At 49.3% G+C, this 19986-nt stretch overlaps 1 protein-coding gene across 6 annotated transcripts in view; it reads left to right on the forward strand.

Moving 5' to 3' along the window:
- The window catches only part of GGT1 (gamma-glutamyltransferase 1), a 32430-nt gene extending 13811 nt beyond the window's left edge, over positions 1 to 18619 (forward strand). For 4 of the 6 annotated variants that reach the window (XM_077187839.1, XM_077187843.1, XM_077187844.1 and 1 more), the window contains 12 exons: positions 6136 to 6297; positions 7322 to 7449; positions 7669 to 7758; positions 8725 to 8917; positions 10031 to 10188; positions 11017 to 11166; positions 11653 to 11789; positions 12996 to 13183; positions 13967 to 14094; positions 14387 to 14499; positions 15459 to 15572; positions 17817 to 18619. In XM_077187839.1, coding sequence (XP_077043954.1) covers positions 6136 to 6297; positions 7322 to 7449; positions 7669 to 7758; positions 8725 to 8917; positions 10031 to 10188; positions 11017 to 11166; positions 11653 to 11789; positions 12996 to 13183; positions 13967 to 14094; positions 14387 to 14499; positions 15459 to 15572; positions 17817 to 17960 — 1705 coding nt within the window. In that variant the 3' untranslated portion in view covers positions 17961 to 18619. Of the gene's footprint in view, positions 1 to 5167; positions 5360 to 6135; positions 6298 to 7321; positions 7450 to 7668; positions 7759 to 8724; positions 8918 to 10030; positions 10189 to 11016; positions 11167 to 11652; positions 11790 to 12995; positions 13184 to 13966; positions 14095 to 14386; positions 14500 to 15458; positions 15573 to 17816 lie in introns of those variants that run through there. The other 2 variants (XM_077187840.1, XM_077187841.1) reach the window with 2 other exon arrangements.
- The last annotated feature ends 1367 nt before the right edge of the window (positions 18620 to 19986 follow it).

A 19986-nucleotide genomic window follows, 5' to 3' on the forward strand; every position in this document is an offset into this window, starting at 1 on the left:
ATTTTTAGGCAGGGAAAATATCACCCTAAAGCTTTTAATCTTGGAACTTGGCCAAACTTTGTTAATGAGTCAGTGTAGCACAGCTCCTGTCCTTGTGCAGCAAGTGGAGATGTGGTGTGTCAAAGGTTGGAGTGGGGCAGGGGGACTGGGCTGCTTTGGAGTTGAGACATTCACCTCTTTCCTGACCCCTGTGAGTCCAGAGACAGCATCTCTGTGCTGAATGCCATCCAGGCAGACTTTGCCTCATCCTGGGTTTGCAGAGAGCCTTCTGGCTGGCAGTCAGGCTTAAGACATGTGGGCTTGGATCCTCACTGTGCCCAAGTTTCAGGCAAGCTGTGATTTGCTTGTGTTACATTCTGGTTGGGCATTCAGCATTTCTGCATGGGCACTGAGCTTGTGCTCAAGGGAGAGGCTGGGGTTTCTGGCAAGCCATGGACAGACACAGTGGCCTAAGTTTTGGTAGCTGAGTCCATAAATCCAAGGACAGCTTGTACAACCTCAGTCTGGGTTTTGTGCTACACTTCAGCAGGTGAGCTGCAACCTGGGAGCTGCAACCTGGGAGCTGCAACCTGGGAGCTGCAACCTTGGAGCTGCAGCTGTGCTTCCAGGCTTGGCACAAACAGACATGGAGGATTGTTGCTTAAAACCCTCAGTGAGATTTAGTGATGAGGGCAGGTTTCTCCATCCCTGCCTCCCTGCTCTGCCCTCCTGCCTGCCAGAGGGTGCTGCAGTGGCAGCAGGCCAAGCAGAGCAGGCACTGCACCTTCTCCTTGCAGCTGGGGCATTGATGTGGGGTGGCTGTGCTGGCTGAGGGGCAGCTCTGGGAGCTGAGCAGGTGCCCTGGCACTGCCAGCAGCTGCCCACCCTGCAGCTGGTCATTGCCACCAAGTGAGGTCACAGCTCAATCTGGCAGTGCCTGGGTTTGAAGGGACAGACACCAAATCCAGTCTGTCTGTGAGCACAAAGGTGTAGGCAGGAGTGGTGTGAGGGTACCTGGCCATGGGAGACACCATGTGTTTAGAATCACAGAACCATTTAGATTGGAAAAGGCCTTTAAGATCATTGAGTCCAACCATTAACCCAGCACTGCTGAATCTCCACTAAACCATGTCCCCAAGTGCCATATCTACGTTTTTTAAGTCCCAGAGGTGGTTACTCCACAACTTTTTGGGCAGCCAGACCACCATTTCAGTGAAGAATTTTTTCCTAACATCCAATCTAAACATTTCCTGGTGCAACTTGAGTCCATGTATTTGCATTGTATTTGTAGTTTCTTAATCAGAACTTCAGAGCTAGCAAAGAGGTGAGGAAAAATATTTGTACCACACAGTCACCAAATCCAGGAACACAGAATGATTCTGCTGTTGATAATCAATCCTCCTGGATCCTAAAATATGCATTTTGAGGGGTGTGGGTTCTTGACTCTTCACCTAGTCAATGATTACTTCTGCATTCCTCCAGTACTGTGAATTCAAACATAATGAGTTTCAATGGGTTCATCTCTGTGAGCAGGGCAGTACAAATACCAAATACAAGTTTTGGAGAGCTTTTTAAGGAAGATAAGTGGTTACTGCTTCTCCCACAAGGATGTCTTGCCCCTAGAAAAGGGTTCACTTCCTTTAAAAGGACATTCAGAGGAGGTCAGTACACACAGGTCTGTGCAAAAGGACAGGATCAACTTGCAAATACTCTTGAGAGGTAAGGGGGAAACAGGAATTACCTTCACTGAGCCACTCCCCTCAGCCTGAAATTGCTGTGTGGGATTTCAACAGAATGTGTGAAAATGGGACTTTTTTAGGAAGCAGATGAAAGCTTGCCAAAAGAGAATGATGGGACCAGACTAACCAGTCTGAATGAGTTCAGGTCTAGTAAACAACTTCCAGTTTAATGGCAAAAGAGCACCTGAAAAGATCTTTTGCAACACTTGGGAGAACTGAGCTATTTTGATGAAGCGTTTTGACTTTAAATTGGGAGTGACCATAACAATAATGTTTTTAATGGGTTTATAAAAACTCATTCTGTACTACTTTAATAATAACTTGTGCTTTTGAGATTGAGTTTGCCAGTTGTGGATTTCTGGGAGGTCCTCAACTAGGAAATGCTGTGAAAACCATGGGAAATGGGGAATTCTGTGTTTATTCCACCTGTCTGTCTTTTTTTTTTACTTCATAGTTTATGCAGAAGTGTCTTAAGATAAAAAATGTTGGATTTGATGCTAAAATATCTGCAGAGAGAGATGAGGGATTTTTGAGGAAAAAGTTGCTTCAAGAGGAAATTATTGTCTCTCTCTCAGTGACCTCAGAGTTTGATCTACATTGGGCAGAACAATACATGCCATGGGGCTTCAGCAAAGCCTGTGCCTGTGGAGGAGTCACAGACTGTGACCACCAGAGCTCTCTTTGAGTCACAAGAGCTCTCCTGAGCAGCACCTTGCCCAGCTGAGCAGCCCCTTCACTCACAGACTCAGTGCTCAGTTCTTTTCATTGCTGATGATCTCAGCAATCAGCAGGGACCACTGATGCCCACTGAGGCCCTTCTCCTGCAAGCTGATGTGTCCACAGAGTCTGCAATGCTGGGATTAACCAAGAGGGGGGTGCTGGCTCCTGGGCAGGAGCCAGCACGGAGGCACCGGCAGTGAGGAAGGATTTTAACTGAGCTTAATGGAGTCGCTGTGTCCCTCCAGGGACTGCTTTGCCCTCCTGCTTCAGGTGGGAGCAGTGCCTAGGTCGGAATTTGGGAGCCTCTTTGGGCTTCTTCATGGCTTGGCTGAACCTCTGCTTGAGTTCCCTTCTCACTGGTGGAGCTGCAGACTGTGTAAGACCTCAATTAAAACATCTCCTGATGGAATGTCATCGTCTGTGATGTGTCACAAGAGCATGGCCTGTGTCCTGTGACAAGAGGCCAGATGTCCCAACCATCCTTGCATTTCTTGTGCTGCCTGGGGAAAGGAGGGGAGGATATCTCAAAGCCAATGGCCCAGTGGTGGCTGCTGTGAGTGGGAGCACAGGGAGCTCTCAGGATGGGTGCAGGGGTATGAAGCTCTTGCAAGATGGGTTTAAAGCAGAAACCTGTTGGGTTTGAGTTTGTGGTTAAAGTTCTGGGTGTTGTCAGTGGATGCTTCATTTACTGCTTCATTTGGGAACAAAGCAGTGCCTGCCTGGGATCCTTTGCCATCCCCTAGTATCCCACTGTGCTCTCCCCACATCTCATTTTCCTTTTCCAATTCTCCTGGCACTTTCCCTGACCATGGCAGATTCCTCATCTCTACAGAACACCCCAGCCCTCTTGGCAGGGATGTCAGACCCTGCATCTCCTCCATGACACAGCAACCCCCTGTTGCACTGGGGTACTTTGAATTCAAGCCCAGAGTCGTGTTTAAATAAGGCTGTGCATGTTGTGGCACTTCTGAGCACAGCTCCATGGGGCTGCTGGTACAAGCACAGCCCTGCTGCTTGCTGCTCCTCCCCCTCTCCTAATGTAAAGGAAGGCAAGCAGGCTGCTTTTTGAATTCCATGGCTAAGAGTGGCAGGTGGACCTTTATAACAGTGAGAAATAATTGTATTGCTTTTAATTGCTTTATAGCCCCTGTCTCCTGGAGACCTTCTGCTGCTGCCAAAGCACTCAGTGACTGAAGCCAGGCTTCCAAACAGCTGGATTTGGCAGAGAAGGGGAGGTTATAGCCAGCCTCAGCAGACAGTAGCTGGGGAGCCTGCTCAGGTGGGGGCCTGCAGCTGCTGCTCCACTCCCATTAATAAATCATAATGGGAACTCAACTCAGAGCCAAGGTTCAAACAGACCATTGGTCCAAATTCCTGCAGTGTGCCTGCCCAGGGCACAAGGAGCATGGAGAGGTGGGTTAGCAGAGGGTGTCTGCAGGCTCCTGATCCTTCTCCTGATTTCTGTACATCAAACCAAACACACATTTGGCTCTGCTGTGCCATGGTTGGGAAGGCAGTGAGGGCTGTGCTTCCCTCTGGGGTCAGGCCTGGGATGGGCTGAGGAGCTCATGGGAGCTGAGCTGGCAGCAGAGGTGGAGAGGATTATCCCCAGCTGGGTTTGCTCTCTGCTCATTGCTGGAGAGGAGAAATCTGCAGGTCTGGAGCTCATACATCTGCTGCTTCCTGGGCAGGATCAGTGTGACAGATTGCACAGACAGACCTTCCTTAAGAGCATTCCCTGGAGTCAGAGACACGGGGTGGTGCAGCACAGGGTCAGAACCTCTGCAGGGCAGCCTCTGTGTGTGTGCTGCTGCCCAGTGGAGCATGTCCTATCCTCATGCCTGGCAGGCCAGGAGCTGTGCCTGGGTCACATGAAGTTTGTTGCAGGGCCTTTCCAAGGTCTGTGCACTCAGCAGGACACAGCATGGAGCCCTTCTGGGTCTATGGGATGCTCACAGGTGTGATCCCATTCCAGGGAGGAGGTGAGAGCAGAGGCAGCACCTGAAACTTCCCCTTCTCTCCTGCTGTCAGAACAACTTCCCTGAGGAGGCAGTAAAGCTCTGCAGGGGCCCAGCAGTGGCACAAGCAGCTGTGAGAAGAGCTGCAGAGCCCCAGCCAGGAGCCCAGGGGTTAACTCTGCACTACAGGGCTTGAGTCAGCCCAGGCTTGAAGGACAGCCCAGCACAGAGCAGCCTTCAGACAAACAAAGTACCTTCTGCTGAGCTGGGGCACAGATAAAAGATCCCATGGCATTTCTTGTGTAGCTTGGAGGAGACTGCCAGTGCTGAAGCTGAAATATCTCTGCCAACAAACAAAACTGTCTTTAAACTCTGAGGCTGTGTGTGAGCTATTGTTAGGGACATAATGGCTTCTCTGTTTCCCTGCACAGTCATTGCTCTGCAAACACACCACTGGTCTCTTTTAAAAGTGGTTGAGTGTAAATTAAGTTCTAGAACCTGGAAAGAGGTTTCATCCATTTCCTTTTACTACCCTGAGCTGACACTTGTTTACAGAGCAGCACATACAGAAGATTTACAGCTGCTTTACCTGGATGGAGATGGGCATCTTTAGTGCTCAGGCTGAGACTCACAGATACAGGGCCTGGACAGCAAATGTGTCCAAATCTCCTGGTTTAAGGCAGGGTGTGAGGCTGGGGGGGGCGGCTGCTTGCTAATCACCCCCCTCTAAGAAAAGTTTTGGTTTGGCTGGCCTGGCCTGTTTCCTTAGTTAGCTCAGTGCTGGCACACTCACTGCTGCCTGCTCCTGAGTGTGTGGCTGCTGCAGGGCACTGAGGGCTGCTCTGCCTGCTGAGCTCACTCTGCCTTGGGCTGCTGGGCATCCACAGTGGGGTTGGTGCATCTGCTCTTCACCACAATTCCATGGACTGGCTTTTCTCTGAGGATGGCAGATGCTCTGGTAAGGTAAAGGACATCTTGGCTGTTGTGCTGAAGTTGTGGTAAAAACCCAGAGCTGCAGTACAAAGGGGGGAGGTGGTCTCTGAAGGCAATATGATTAATTTAGGTCTATTTTGCTGGAATGGTCTTGTAATAGAAAAGAAAATGGGTCAAAGAGTAGCTGTTGAAGCTGTATTTGCTGAAGTGCCTGTCCCAGCAGGGTGGCAGTGAGTGTCCATCCCCTCAGTAGCTCTCTGCTCATCCCTGTGTGCACCTAGGGAGCTTCTTGGTGTTCTGTGCTCACTCTCAGATGAGCTGCAGCCCCGTGCAGCCTGAGACCAGCTGAGTGCAGGACTGGGACACATGGGGACCTGAGCACTGGCCATGGCCCTCTGGGAGTGCTGGGATCATTGGGAAGGTGCTCTGGCCAAGGGCCCAGGCAGGAATGGGTGCTGTGCTCACACTGTAGCTTCATCCAAGGTTGATTCCCAATGACCTAGACGTGTTTTGCACTGGTCCTTGGCAACCTTCCAGGCAGAGACTCCTCCACAGATGTGGCATTTAAAAGCAGATTATGTAAAGTTATATTTTTTAATTTTTAACTTTTTTTTTTGTCCTGAAGATGATGTCAGCCATGACTAACAGCAGTTGTGTTCTGCTCCTTGGATTTCCCTCCTCACCTCTGCATCTGGAGGTTTCTGTGCTGTTTCCTGCCCTGCTGTAAGGCAGCTCTTACCCGGGTGATGCTTTGAGGATCCCAAAGGAGGTGGCAGCAGGGCTGACCATCCTGTCTCTCCCCACAGGAAGATGAAGACACGCTGTGTGGTGGTGGCAGTGGTGGCTGTGGCCCTGCTGGGGCTGGTGCTGTTCCTGGGGCTGTTCTTTGGGCTGCGCTCAGGGGACACCCACACCTACAGGAGGGCGGCCGTGGCCACCGACGCAGGGCCCTGCTCCATCATTGGCAGGTACCCACTGGGGGGTGCTCACAGGGGGCCCAGCACAAGGGGAGAGATGAGAATCTTGACTCCATGTCTCAGAAGGCTGATTTATTATTTTATGATATATATTATATTAAAAGAAAATGATATATTAAAACTTTACTAAAGAATAGAGGAAAGGATTTCATCAGGAGGCTTGAAAGGGAAAAATGGAATGATAATAAAATCTTGTGACTGACCAGAGTCTCAACAGAGCTGGACCTGTGATTGGTCATCAAGTAGAAACAACTCATATGGACCAATCAAAGATGCACCTGTTGCATTCCACAGCAGCAGATAATTATTGTTTTTCTTTTCCTCTGAGGCTTCTCAGCTTCTCAGGAGAAAAATCCTAATGAAAGGATTTTTCATATAATATGTCTGTGACAACCCAGTCACTGTGCCCTGTCTCCTTGGCTCTGACAGCTCTGGCATGAGACACAACTGCTGCTTCCCCAATGTTCAGGTGCAATCCTTGCAGTTGCCCAGCATGGATAATCAATCCCTACTCTCCCTGTAGAAAGAGGAGATCCTAATAAACCCCAGGCTTTTACCATGCTTGACCAGCTTTACTGCAGCTGCTCAGACAACATAGCAGGCAAAGATTCCTTGGATCCATAAACAATGAGAACGAGAGTTTTCTTTCTAGCTCCTTTAAAAAAAAACATTTATTGAGATATCCTTCAGTTCTAGTCTCAAGTGCTGCAGATTTAAGGCTCCTGAGAAAACTGTAATTTCTTATGACAGTGTAATGAGTGTGTGTATGACAGTGTAATGAATGTCTGTCCCCACGTGTACTCTGTCACATCTCGCTGGTTTCAGGCTGGTTTGGATGTGTCTCTAACGAGGGCACACTGACCACTAAGGCTCTGTTCTCTCTGGTGACAGAAGCTCAAAGCTCCTGAGGAGCACAGAGGCTGGGTGTGGACAGATGTGCCTGAGAGAGCCTGTCATGCAGTGCTGACAGGGAGCTGAGGCACTGTCACATGTCCCCTTCCCTTCTGCTGCACAGGGACATCCTCAAGCAGGGAGGCTCAGCAGTGGATGCCGCGATCGCAGCCCTGCTGTGCGTGGGACTCATGAATGCTCACAGCATGGGCATTGGAGGGGGCCTCTTCTTCACCATCTACAGCAGCACAGGTAAGGAACAGGGCCACACACACCTGGAACAGCTGGACAACTTTATCTGAGTGATTTATCCTACCTGGAGAAGGTGAATGATGTTCACAGCCTCCGGGGGAATGTCCTCAAAATAATCGCCAAGGACCTGGCTCACGTTGGTCAGAGTCCTCCAGCAGAGACCATGGCTCTGTGCAGAGTCCAGAGCTAAACATCATCTTCCTTGCTCTGTCATTAAAGGAAAAGTGGAAATCATTAATGCAAGAGAAGTGGCTCCAAAAAATGCATCGGTGGACATGTTTGGGAACAACACACAGCTCTCTCTGAAAGGTATGGCAAAGGCTGCTTCACTGCTCCAGCATTCCCTGCACCAGCACATCTACATTGAGAACATTTCTCATGGTTGGTTCTTGCCTACCTACAGGATTTCTCACCTAGAAATATCCTGGAAATATCCTCTTACACAATTTGCAAACTCTGGCCTGACAAAGAAGCTAAAAACACTGCCCTTTAAACTAGTCAGGGACCCCATCACTTTCTGCTTTTCACTTCATTAAAAAGCAGGTGGATGCAAAGCACTGAGTATGACCTGTTCCACATGTGCCATCTTTGCTTTCCACCTCTGAATAAATCTTTGTGTGGATCACCTTGAGTTTTGTCAGTTCAGGTTTCCTCCCTAAATTACTTGTTGTGGTGGCTTCAACCACAAGCCCCATTAAGCTTGGGGTCTCCAGACAAGCTTCCTAGCAGGAAAGTATTTTCTAATAAGAAATAGAAAGAAATACTAACTAATTCTCTTCATGGTCACTCTTCTAAGCAAGAAGGAGCAGCACCTTGGAGGGGGTTTGAGCAGTGTATTAAACTTCTAGGAGATGCAAGTGAACACAGGATTGAAGCAAACTGCAACATCACTGTGGGATGTGGAATCAATCTGTTCCAGTTGTAGTTACAATGCTGCAACAAAGTTTTGGGTTCAAGTACATCACAGTCTGTGTCCTCTCCCATGACAGCTTCTGTGTTCTGAGCAGCTTTGCTCTGGTACAGAGCCTACAGAGGGAAATGATCCCAAAACTGGAGTTACCAGCAAGAGGACAGAGGGGTTTCAGCAGTTCAGAATACATAGGCACAAATGTCAGACCAAATTATTCTGTTAATTCTGTTAATTCTCACAAGCTGAGCAGGTCACAGTACACACAAGCCCTGCCTAAAACCAGAGATGCCTGCCCTACCTCCTGCTCCATCAACCACTTCCTTTTCTTGCTGTGGGAGACCTAACACATTCCTTTTCTGCTCCAGGAGGGCTGTCAATCGCTGTTCCAGGAGAAATCCGTGGCTATGAGCTGGCTCACAAACGGCATGGCAAACTGGCATGGAAAGATCTGTTTCTGCCCAGTATCAAACTGGCAAGAGAAGGATTCCCTGTTGGGAAAGGCCTTGCTGCAGCCATCAAATCAAAAGAGGAGGCAATTGAAAGCAATCCCTTGCTGTGGTAGGTAGAGCACTTGCTGTCCTATGCAGAGAAATTTGGGGTGGCTGCATCCAATCTGCAAAGTCCCTGTGTTTGTGCAGTGCAGTGTGCATCCCCTGCAGTAACCACACTCACTGTGCCTGCTGGTGTCACTGCAGATACCCAAAGGTGCTAAATCATGGGGAATGTTCAGTCCTGACCTTTAAAGGGGGAGAAATTCTACTCCTGAAGCCCATTTGTCTGAGCAAGGTGGAATTAGAGTGAGCTGGGATCAGCCTGCCCAATTGCAATGGATCTTCTGAATCCCTGCTTCTCCTCATGCTGTAAGTGCACCAAGCTGATCCTGCCTGCATTTGGAGTAATTGCAGAGTCTCCTTGAACATCTCATCTGCTGTCAGGCAGTGGGAATTGGATCATCTCTTACACTACAATCAGCCTTCCTCAAGCAGTGCCTCTGACCATCCACCTCTGGCAAAGACTTTGAGCATGAAGGGTTTTAAATACTCCTCACTTCTTACAGTCAAACCCTCAGTGTTTATGTCCAGCCGTGATGGAAATCATGCTTAATTCTCTCTTTTCCTTAAAATCTCTGCCAGCTGCAGGTTTGTTTGCTATCCAATTGGTAATGTACACCCTGCCCTGTCCTTCAATCAGGCAGGTCCACAGCAGCACAATCATGATCCATCATGGGGAGCTAGAGAGGAAACAATCTACCTTAAAGATCTATCAGACAGGGACTGAAACACTTCTGGATTTACTGGAAGCTTTGAACCTCAAAGCTTAATAGGCTGTGCTCTGAACTGCACTGCTGAGTCCAAGGACTGTGGCCCCTCCTGTGCATCTTGAGGCACTTGTTGGCCCCTGGGGTGGGCAGGGAGGGTGGTGCCATGGTGAAAATCCCTGCTGCAGGCTCCATGGAGCACACTGAGCTTGTGGAATTACAGGTCAGGAAACGCTGCTCAATTTTGTGTCCCAGTGCCAAGATCTGAGGAGCCCTGGGCCATGGCTCAGGCAGTTTCCTTCTCTCCAAGAAGCACCAAGCATGAACACCCATGCTGGTTCAGCTGCCACTGACACACATAGTTCTGAACTTATCCCTCATACCTGATCTTCTCCATCTCCTTTCTCTTCTAGTGAAGTGTTCTGCAAAGGAGGGAAAATCCTGCAGGAGGGTGAAACCATCAAGATGCCCAAACTAGCCAACACCTACGCCACTATAGCCAATGAAGGAGCAGATGCCTTTTACACAGGAAGCCTGGCAAAGCAGATCATTGCTGACATCCACAAGGCAGGTGAGAACCAGGACACCCTTCCCAAGCAGCAGGAGTGACCACACTGCTCAGAGCCCCAGGAGGAGCCAGTGACCTGCAGAAGCCTTGGGAGAGGCCAGCCCTGAAATGCTGCCTCTGAGATCTGTGGCAACAGGACACCCAAAAGAAGCACTTTAACAGATGTGTTTGAAACTCAGAAATGGAGAGTGTTTGCTGTGCATTTCTGTGCCGCAGAGCCTCCCAAGTCTGTGCAGTTCAGGCTGTTCAGAGAGCCTGGATCCCACGAGTTTGTGCCTAAAACGTTGCATCCGTGGTGGTCCTGAGAGCTCTGAGCTGTTTGATCTCTCGGTGCCACTAGATGGTGGCAGTATCTCACCCTCACCAGCCAGCACTGGCTGGCTTGGGGAACTTCCTGTGAGTAATTCACTGGCTTCATCTGGGATGGATAATTACTTACTCTCTTCCCCCTTCAGATAAGAAAGGTGAAGGAACACTCAAATTATTCTACCTGTGGGGTGCCACAAAGCATCTGCACCCAGAACTGCATCTTCCTCTTGTAAACAGAATTCTTAAGGACATTTTGTAGCCTGACACTGCTGGTGTTCTTCTGTAAAAAAAGATGGATCACCAGAGTTGTGTCTGCTGTAAATCAGCCCAACTTTGTGCTTAAACTATCTGAGCCTGAGATGGATCTATCAAGGAATAAATCTCCTGGGCACATATCTTTTCTTTCCTCGCCTTGTTACTTTTTGGATTTGTCCATGCTGTGATTCATGGTGGTGGAGCATGACCTCCCCTTCCCACCAGAGATGACATAAACCCACATCTCTAGTTTCCTTCTCTTTCCAGGGGGAATTGTCACATTGGAAGACCTGAGGGACTACAATGCCACAGTGATTGAGGACCCCATACAGATCAAACTCGGGGAGTTCACCCTCTACACACCCAGTGCCCCCCTAAGTGGCCCAGTTCTGGCCCTCATTTTGAACATATTGAAAGGTGAGAGTGCCACAGAGCAGTGCCCCACAGGCACCAGGAGCTGGGAGAGCTCCAAAAACATCACCTTTTTTGGGGGGAACAAGGCCTCCCTGATAGACCTCCAGCAGGTGAGAGGTCTGAGAGCCCAGGAGAGATCAGAGATGCAGAAACATTCCTCCTCTGCTGTAAACTCAGGGATGTTACCTTCCTACCTAAATTACAGGTGCAAGAGGAAAATTATTCTCCTGGTGGGGGAGCTTCCCTGATACCTGTATGGGTGGAACCTAACATGTACTTGAGGCTTCTTTGCAAGTACAAATTCTGCTGGTGACTCCCACAGTGCTCAAAACTACCAGAGCTCCTGAGCTCTCCATGTGGAGATGAGGACAGTCCAGTGACTGCATCTCTGTAGACATTGGGCTTCAAGGTTATACATTTGACACAGGTGCATTAGCAATCCATGGACCCTGTGCTTTGTGTTCACAGTTGTTTGTGCTCTGTTGCCAGGATATAATTTCTCTGCTGCCAGCATCAAAACCGTGGAGGAGAAAGGTCTGACCTACCACCGCATCGTGGAGGCCTTTCGCTTCGCCTACGCCAAGAGGACTCTGCTGGGAGACCCAAAGTTTGTCAACATTACAGAGGTACCTGGCAAAAGTCTTTTCTTTCTGCAACACCAAAGTTGATGGAACTTGGCTTAAAGTTTTTGGTGACTCCACTTTGTCAGGCATCCTCTGTGCCACTTGCTGTGACAGGCACTGAAACAGCTCTGAGTCAAAACGTGATGTCCCATGTGGCTCATGGCTGAGCTGTCAGGGCTATAAATGGAGGCAACCTTCCTGCTGGAAGGAAAAGCAAACTCCTCAATTCACCAGGAGAGCTGGAGTACATTTAGCTCTAACCCTGCCTGCTTTTATAGTCTTTATTCACTATATTCCCAGCATCTTTGTGGCTCTCTAACCAGACTTGCCTGTAGTAAAATGGAGCAGCAGATTGGAAGGGATGAGACTGCTTGTCCCAACTTTGCATTTTGGGCTTTACTTCTGTCCTGCAAAAGCAGCAGACTCTGAGCCCAGCCTAGCTTGATGAACACAAATTTTCAACATACAGAGCTCTGGTCAGACCTTGCCTTGTCCCTCTCCCATCCCATTCCTCTTGTCCCTGAAGCAAGTGTAGCCCTGCTTGCCTCACAGCAGTGTGGAGGCAGCTTTCCACAGCACTGCAATAATGGATGCTGATCAACTTCTGCACAAAGGGGTGACTTTAACAGCTGTTCCTGTGACAGCTTAAAAAGATCTTTTTCTACAATGTCCATCTTCCAAGAAGGAAGACTGTCGCCATGATATTTTATGAAAAATCCTTTTGCCAGGATTTTTTCTCCTGAGAAGCTGAGAGGCCTCAGAAATGATATGTAAACAATAATTATCTGCTGGATATATAATAAATATCTGTGGAATGCAGCAGGTGCATCTTTGATTGGTCCATGTTGGTTGTTTCTAATTAATGGCCAATGACATTCAGCTGGCTCAGAGCTTTTGTTATCATTCCTTTCCTTGCTTGCCTTCTGATGAAATCCTTTTCTTCTATTCTTTTAGTGTAGTTTTAATATATCATTTTCTTTTAATATAATATCATAAAATCATAAAATAATTATATATAATAAAATAATAAATCAGCCTTCTGAAACATGGAGTCAAGATTCTCATCTCTTCCCTCGTCCTGGGACCACCACAGGAAGGCCCTTGGGGAGAAACTGTAGCCTCACTGCTGGGATTTTAAGTGTTGGATATCAGCCTCATGAGAACGTGTCTCTTAGCCTGCTGAGTGAGTGCTCTGGGTTTCTCTGGCAGGCAATCAGGAACATGACCTCCGAGCTGTTTGCAGACAATCTGCGGAGGAAGATCACAGACAGCACCTCGCACCCCGTGGAGTACTACGAGCCCGTGTACTACACTGGAGACAATGCCGGTACATCCCACGTCTCCATTGTGGCTGACGATGGCAGTGCTGTGTCCGCCACCAGCACCATCAACCAATAGTAGGAGCTCAGACATTCCTTCCCTGTAGGCCTTTGCCGTCTTCCTCGTGCTGGTTCTGGGTGTCAAACACCTCTGAGCTGTCACCTCTGGGGCGGGGCAGGGGTCAGTAGTGCTGGGGATGGGCACTTCTGCTGAGCCTGCAGGTCAGTGCTCAACACTGAGGCCTCGTGCTTGTGTCCTCTCTCTTGTTCAATTCCACCACAACGTTGGCTGCATCTGGATCTTCTCATAAGCAGAGCTATTGCTGCTGGTTCTGATTTCCCAGGCTTTTGGAAGGAATTTGAGCTAATACAGTTGGCCTGGGAGCGCAGTGTTTGGCTGTGAGTGCTGTCAGAAAGAGCTGTGTTCACATATATGGCCTGGAGCCAGGGTGTGAAGCTTATTTTTATCCATAGAAAATGTCTCCAGCTTGACACATCTAAGCAAACCCCCAGTCATTCCCAAATGTGCCAGCCTTGGAGCTGTGCTGCCTCTGAATGGAGTGCAGTGCTGCCCACCTGCAAGGGGCAGTAGTTGTGCTGAGGTGCTGTGCTCGTTTTCCCCAGGGGATCCTCTCAGGAGAGGTGTAGGAAGGGCTCTGGGCTGCCTTTCCTCTGTGTGTAGCTGTGTACTCACAGTATTAACTGCTTCCTTCCCCCTAGGGGGAACAGAAAGTCCTTTACAATGGGAGGGAGTGGAGTTACTCCAACCAAATCCCAGGTTTACATTGCAGTAAATTCAGCTGAAGCTCTGCCTGGATTTGCTGTGGGTTTGACCTGACTTTGACAATTTGTTTTCTCCAGCTTTGGCTCTGATGTACGATCCAACGTGAGTGGAATCATATTTAATGATGAAATGGATGACTTCAGCTCACCTTACATAATCAATGGATTTGGGATCCCTCCTTCTCCAGCGAATTTCATAGCTCCAGGTAGCTGTAAACTGCATTCCTGACTCAATCTTTTGGCTGCATTGTGCATGCTCACACTGCAGCATCTGTGCCATGGGACACAGGCCTGGGACCTGCAGGGGACAGTGGTGGGAGAGAGTCAGGAAGGAGATGAGTGCAGGGGATGGTGGGATCCCCAAGGGCTGAGCAGGACACGAGCTGAGTCAGGAAGGTGGATACTGAGGCTCTGGGCTTAGATGTGGAGCAAGAGCTGGAAGTTTGTGAGCTGCAGGTAGAAAGCTGAGCCTCTGTGTTGCCTCTGTGTCCCCAACAGGTAAACAGCCAATGTCCTCTATGTGCCCCTCCATTTTGGTGGATAAAATGAAACAGGTGAGGATGGTGGTCGGTGCTTCTGGAGGAACAAAAATAACTACAGCAACAGCACTGGTACGTGAGGGTGAGGGCAAATGGGGCCAAATGGGAGAGGCAGGATTTGGGGGGATTCCCATCTGCACCTGTGACAGGATCATGGCTGTGGCTCCCTGCTGGGGGCCAGGGGCTTGAAAAGGAGGTTCCTGCCTGGCATTCTGAGGGCCAGACCTCCAACACCAACTCCTGCCAGGGCTACAAAAGGTCTGCTATTAAATTGCCCCCTTTAGTTACTCCAGTGCCTCCTTAATGATGTTTTCTCTGGCAAGTGGTTCTTACCACTTGCACAAGATTTGCTTTGAGTTCTGTTCTCTGACTCTCCATGAGCCTATTTACCTAGTTTAGAGTTGTTCCCATCCAACATCCCAAACTTTGGATCAAGGTCCCACAGAGAAGCTAAATAAGAACTCAGCTCAGGCACAGTGTCAGGCAGGGCATGATAGGCAGGGCATCTGTGAGCTGCTGTGGCAGCAGCACCAGGCTGGATCTGGCCTTTTGGCTGAGGTAGAGGAGAATTCTGTAAAAACCACTACAAACAATTTCCTAAGCCCTGGACTCTGAGTGTTCTCACTTCCCAGCAGCTCCAGCCTGCAGTTCAATGGTGCAGAGAGGAGCCAGGCCCAAGGGAACTGGCTGTACAATAGCAGGAAGATGTAGGTGTGTTTGCTGAGGTGACTGTTGTGTGCTTGGCTCCAGCAGCACAAACCCAGCCACCATGGCCTGGGGATCTCATCCTTTTGCTGTGTTAATTTTAGTCACTCATGGTTTCTTTGTGTGGGAATCCCTAAGCATATACAAGCTGCAATGTACCTGTGTTTTGCTTGGCCAAGAGAAGAACCACTGAAAGCCACACAAACCAGAGATGGTGCCTTTGGTGTGCCCTGTGAGCATCCTTGAGGCACCTCTGCCTATGTGGCTCCAAGGGTCAGACTTCTCTGAACACAGTAATTGACATTAAGGCTTTTTGCTTCTCACAGACAATCATGAATTCCATCTGGTTTGGTTATGATGTGAAGAAAGCAGTGGAGGAGCCCAGAATTCATGATCAGCTGTTTCCCAACATCACGGAGCTTGAGCAGCAAATAGAGGAGGTTGGTCTCACCAGAGCCATACATGAACATGTATGAGCTGGGCCCCTGGTGCTGGGAGGGCAAGCACTGTGGAAAACCAGCAGGTTTGGCCAAATGTTCCTAGGTGAGCAGCAGCAAAGCTGGTCCAGGTCTAATGCTGGGTCACAATAAGCTGTTCAAAGTGCACCTTCAGTCTCAGTCACACAGGTGTGAAGCCAGTGCATGGAAGAGTGAATGTGTCTGAAACTGAGCATCTGCTTGCAGTGATGCTTGGCACAAAGGAATTGCAAAACAGCAAACCACATCAGGGCCCAGAGCATCCAGCAGTGTCAATCCAGTCAGTCTCAGGGAACTCTTGTCCTGTCGTGCAACCTCATGATGAATCTGGAAGGCCTGGCCCAGAGCTAGCAAGGGGGGATGCCCAGAGGGACCTGGGAACAGACTTGAAAATATATTCACAGTAAAGATGTCAGCACAGTGCTGTCAGCTGGAGAGCTGATGGCAACGTCTGCCCTGCTCTCCAGACCACTCACCTGAGCTGGCAGCTTCATTCACCCTGAGCACCTGCACATCCCCAGAGGCTTTGTACATCTCTCTTGCCTCTGTATCTGCCTCTTTGTACCCATCTCATATCTCTGTGCCTCTGTATTTGGGAAAACAGTCCTACATAATGCAGTTTTATCAAACTCTGCAGAAGTTCCTCTGTTAATAAGCTTCTCATGAAGATAACAGCTGAGGTATCTGCCAGCACTGGGGAGGATGACCTGCTCTCTACAAGTCCTGTGTTCTTCACCACTGCCAAACAGGATCCATCAGTCCTGGCTGTTAGTGTGTGAATCTCTGTGACCAAGAATAGTATTGGTAACCCATACTGAGCACCACACATATCAAATTCTGAATTCCACTTCTTCAAAAGTAGGGTATCCCAGAAAGCAAAGGGAAGAGGAGGAACAACACAGCCCTATGCAACACAGGCCCTGAACACCTGGCTGGTTGTGGGGGATGCAGGTTGCAGGCTGCAGCAGGTGCAGTGTTCTCACCCCGCTGTGCATGGCAGGGCATTGAGCAGGTGCAGTGTTCTCACCCAGCTGTGCACTGCAGGGCATTGAGCAGGTGCAGTGTTCTCACCCAGCTGTGCATGGCAGGGTGCAGCAGGTGCAGTGTTCTCACCCAGCTGTGCATGGCAGGCTGCAGCAGGTGCAGTGTTCTCACCCCGCTGTGTGTTGCAGGGCATTGAGCAGGTGCAGTGTTCTCACCCAGCTGTGCACTGCAGGGCATTGAGCAGGTGCAGTGTTCTCACCCAGCTGTGCATGGCAGGGCATTGAGCAGGTGCAGTGTTCTCACCCCGCTGTGCATGGCAGGGTGCAGCAGGTGCAGTGTTCTCACCCCGCTGTGCACTGCAGGCTGCAGCAGGTGCAGTGTTCTCACCCAGCTGTGCACTGCAGGGCATTGAGCAGGTGCAGTGTTCTCACCCAGCTGTGCACTGCAGGCTGCAGCAGGTGCAGTGTTCTCACCCAGCTGTGCATTGCAGGCTGCAGCAGGTGCAGTGTTCTCACCCAGCTGTGCACTGCAGGGCATTGAGCAGGTGCAGTGTTCTCACCCCGCTGTGCATGGCAGGGCATTGAGCAGGTGCAGTGTTCTCACCCAGCTGTGCACTGCAGGGCATTGAGCAGGTGCAGTGTTCTCACCCAGCTGTGCATGGCAGGGCATTGAGCAGGTGCAGTGTTCTCACCCAGCTGTGCACTGCAGGGCATTGAGCAGGTGCAGTGTTCTCACCCAGCTGTGCACTGCAGGGCATTGAGCAGGTGCAGTGTTCTCACCCAGCTGTGCATGGCAGGGTGCAGCAGGTGCAGTGTTCTCACCCCACTGTGCATGGCAGGCTGCAGCAGGTGCAGTGTTCTCACCCCGCTGTGCACTGCAGGCTGCAGCAGGTGCAGTGTTCTCACCCAGCTGTGCATGGCAGGCTGCAGCAGGTGCAGTGTTCTCACCCAGCTGTGCATTGCAGGGCATCGAGCAGGTGCAGTGTTCTCACCCAGCTGTGTGTTGCAGGGCATTGAGCAGGTGCAGTGTTCTCACCCAGCTGTGCACTGCAGGGCATTGAGCAGGTGCAGTGTTCTCACCCAGCTGTGCATGGCAGGGCATTGAGCAGGTGCAGTGTTCTCACCCAGCTGAGCATGGCAGGCTGCAGCAGGTGCAGTGTTCTCACCCAGCTGTGCACTGCAGGCTGCAGCAGGTGCAGTGTTCTCACCCCGCTGTGCCTTGCAGGGCATCGAGCAGCAGCTGAGGAAGAGGAGGCACAGCACGGCGCGGGTGAGCGGGGGTGCAGTGGTCCAGGCCATCCTCAGGACCGAGCGCGGCTGGGCCGCCGCCTCCGACTCGCGCAAAGGGGGATTCCCCGCGGGCTACTGACCTGCCTCAGCTCTAGTGACACCAAGGTGTGTTTGGGGGAAGATCCTTTAGATCTGCAACTCAGGGACTTCTCACAGGAAAGAGAACGCATTTACCTGTGATTCTGTTGATGGAACTGGGACAGTTCTCTACAGCCATGACCGAAGTGCCTCATGCCACAGCCGTCTGCTAAGACAGGCGCGTCCACCAGGACGTGCAGTGCTTACTTGAAGAGTCTGTTCTGCCTTGAAGAGTTTGTTCCCTGCCTCCTCTCCATCCCACGAAGACAGATTGGGTGCCCAGTTGCTCACTCAAGCTGCAGGAAGCGTTTCCCCTGCATGGTGTCAGCTACCAGGAATGTCCCTGTCACTGCTAGAGAAGATATTTGTTTCCTGTTGAGTAGGTGGGAGTTACAGGACTCTGGAGCTGGGTTTTCTAAGTTACAAACTAATAGGTCTGTGCCATAGCAGGAAGCCCAGCTCTAGACTGGGATAAGCCAAACTCACCACTCTGTTAACAAAAGATGTTTTTGCATTTCACCCGGTTGATTTTTGGAGATGAGGGGGGAAATGGGAAAATGGCTTCAAACTTTTTTATATTTCTGTTGAGAAGGTCTAAAGGGAAGATGCTACCTGTAAAACTCTGAGCACAACTAAAATAAATAAATATGGAGTCACACATTTTCCTTGCCTGCACAGTTGCTGCAAGAAGGGATGGTGAGAGTCTGTGTGAAAGAAGCTCTTCTGAGACTTTTGTTTTTTCTTCACTGCTTTGATGAAGTCATGAGTAAGCAACAATAGTCACATATTCAAAACAAGCTTGTTTTTCTCCACTTTGCTTTTTATGATGTCATACTGCAGGCATGAAATATCAGAGTTTGGGAAAATGAAATTTCAAAAAAATTTCAATGAAATTTTAATGAAATTTCTAAAAAGCACACTGCAGCTACTCTTGTTTAAAGGTAAGTTACTATTAACCAGACTTTTAAGGACCTCTCAGAAATGCCTGTCTGATATGGAGCAGCTAAGAGTGTTTGTACCTGCATGAGAGGGTTTGGTGCAGGACCAATACATCACATCACATAAACTTAGCCCAAGATCAAACCCAAATGATCCAGGGGTTGTCATGCTCTAGTGGTGTTCTTGAAATCCTTGATACACACGTGGCACTAAGTTAGCTCATCTATTTGGCTTGTTGAAACTTCTTGTCAGTTTGTAAGGACCTTAAAATACAGAAAAGAAAATGAAAGTCTGAAGTTTTAGGCATCCTGCAGCCTCTTTCCTAGAATTGTCTGGAGCAGAGGAGAGCCCAGTTTCACAGAATAAAGTGAGAGCTAGATGATGCTTAAATCAGAGTCATAACTTTGACACACATGTTTGCTTATATCATTTGACCCAAATGAGTGGCTTTTACCAAACGTGTCCTGGGTGTGCTCTGGCTCCTTTTCCTGAGCTCTTACTGGTGGTGCTGCTTTAGGTGCAGCAAAGGCAGTGATTGTAAATGACCTCTAGGCACCGTGTTCCCTCTTGTTCCCTCAAGAGACCAGTTTGGGGCCAAGCCTGTGTCCCCTTATTGCCAAACTAGGAACTTTCACTTTTCCATTTCTTGTAATTTCACTTCTGGTGTTCCTCAGTGTCAGGCTGCCTTTGGAATTGGGACTAGCTGAGTTCTTTCTTGGCTAGATGTGACCTGGGAAATAAAGAAAATTACTGCACAGCAAAATAAGCTTATTGGAATCTTACAGTCACTACAATTAGTCCAAAATAGGAAGGAAATTGATTTCTGGGAAGTGCCTGAGGACAATCCTGATTTCTGATACAGGTCTGAGTGGCTGTTGCTAGGCTGCATCTAATGGTTTGTGGTGCAGCAATTGTTCTCATGTTGCTGAATTTCCTCTTTCTAATCAGAAAATGCCCCTATTATTTATTATCTGTGTTAAAAAGCTTCCCCTGTGGAAAGCTTAAAACACTCATAGTTACAACTGTTCTTATAAAATGCATTTGAATTCTTGGCTCTGCAGAAGTTGCTTTGTTTGGTTGTTTTTTAG

This window comes from Agelaius phoeniceus, chromosome 18, assembly GCF_051311805.1.
Source record: "Agelaius phoeniceus isolate bAgePho1 chromosome 18, bAgePho1.hap1, whole genome shotgun sequence".
Classification (NCBI taxonomy): Eukaryota; Metazoa; Chordata; class Aves; order Passeriformes; family Icteridae; genus Agelaius; species Agelaius phoeniceus.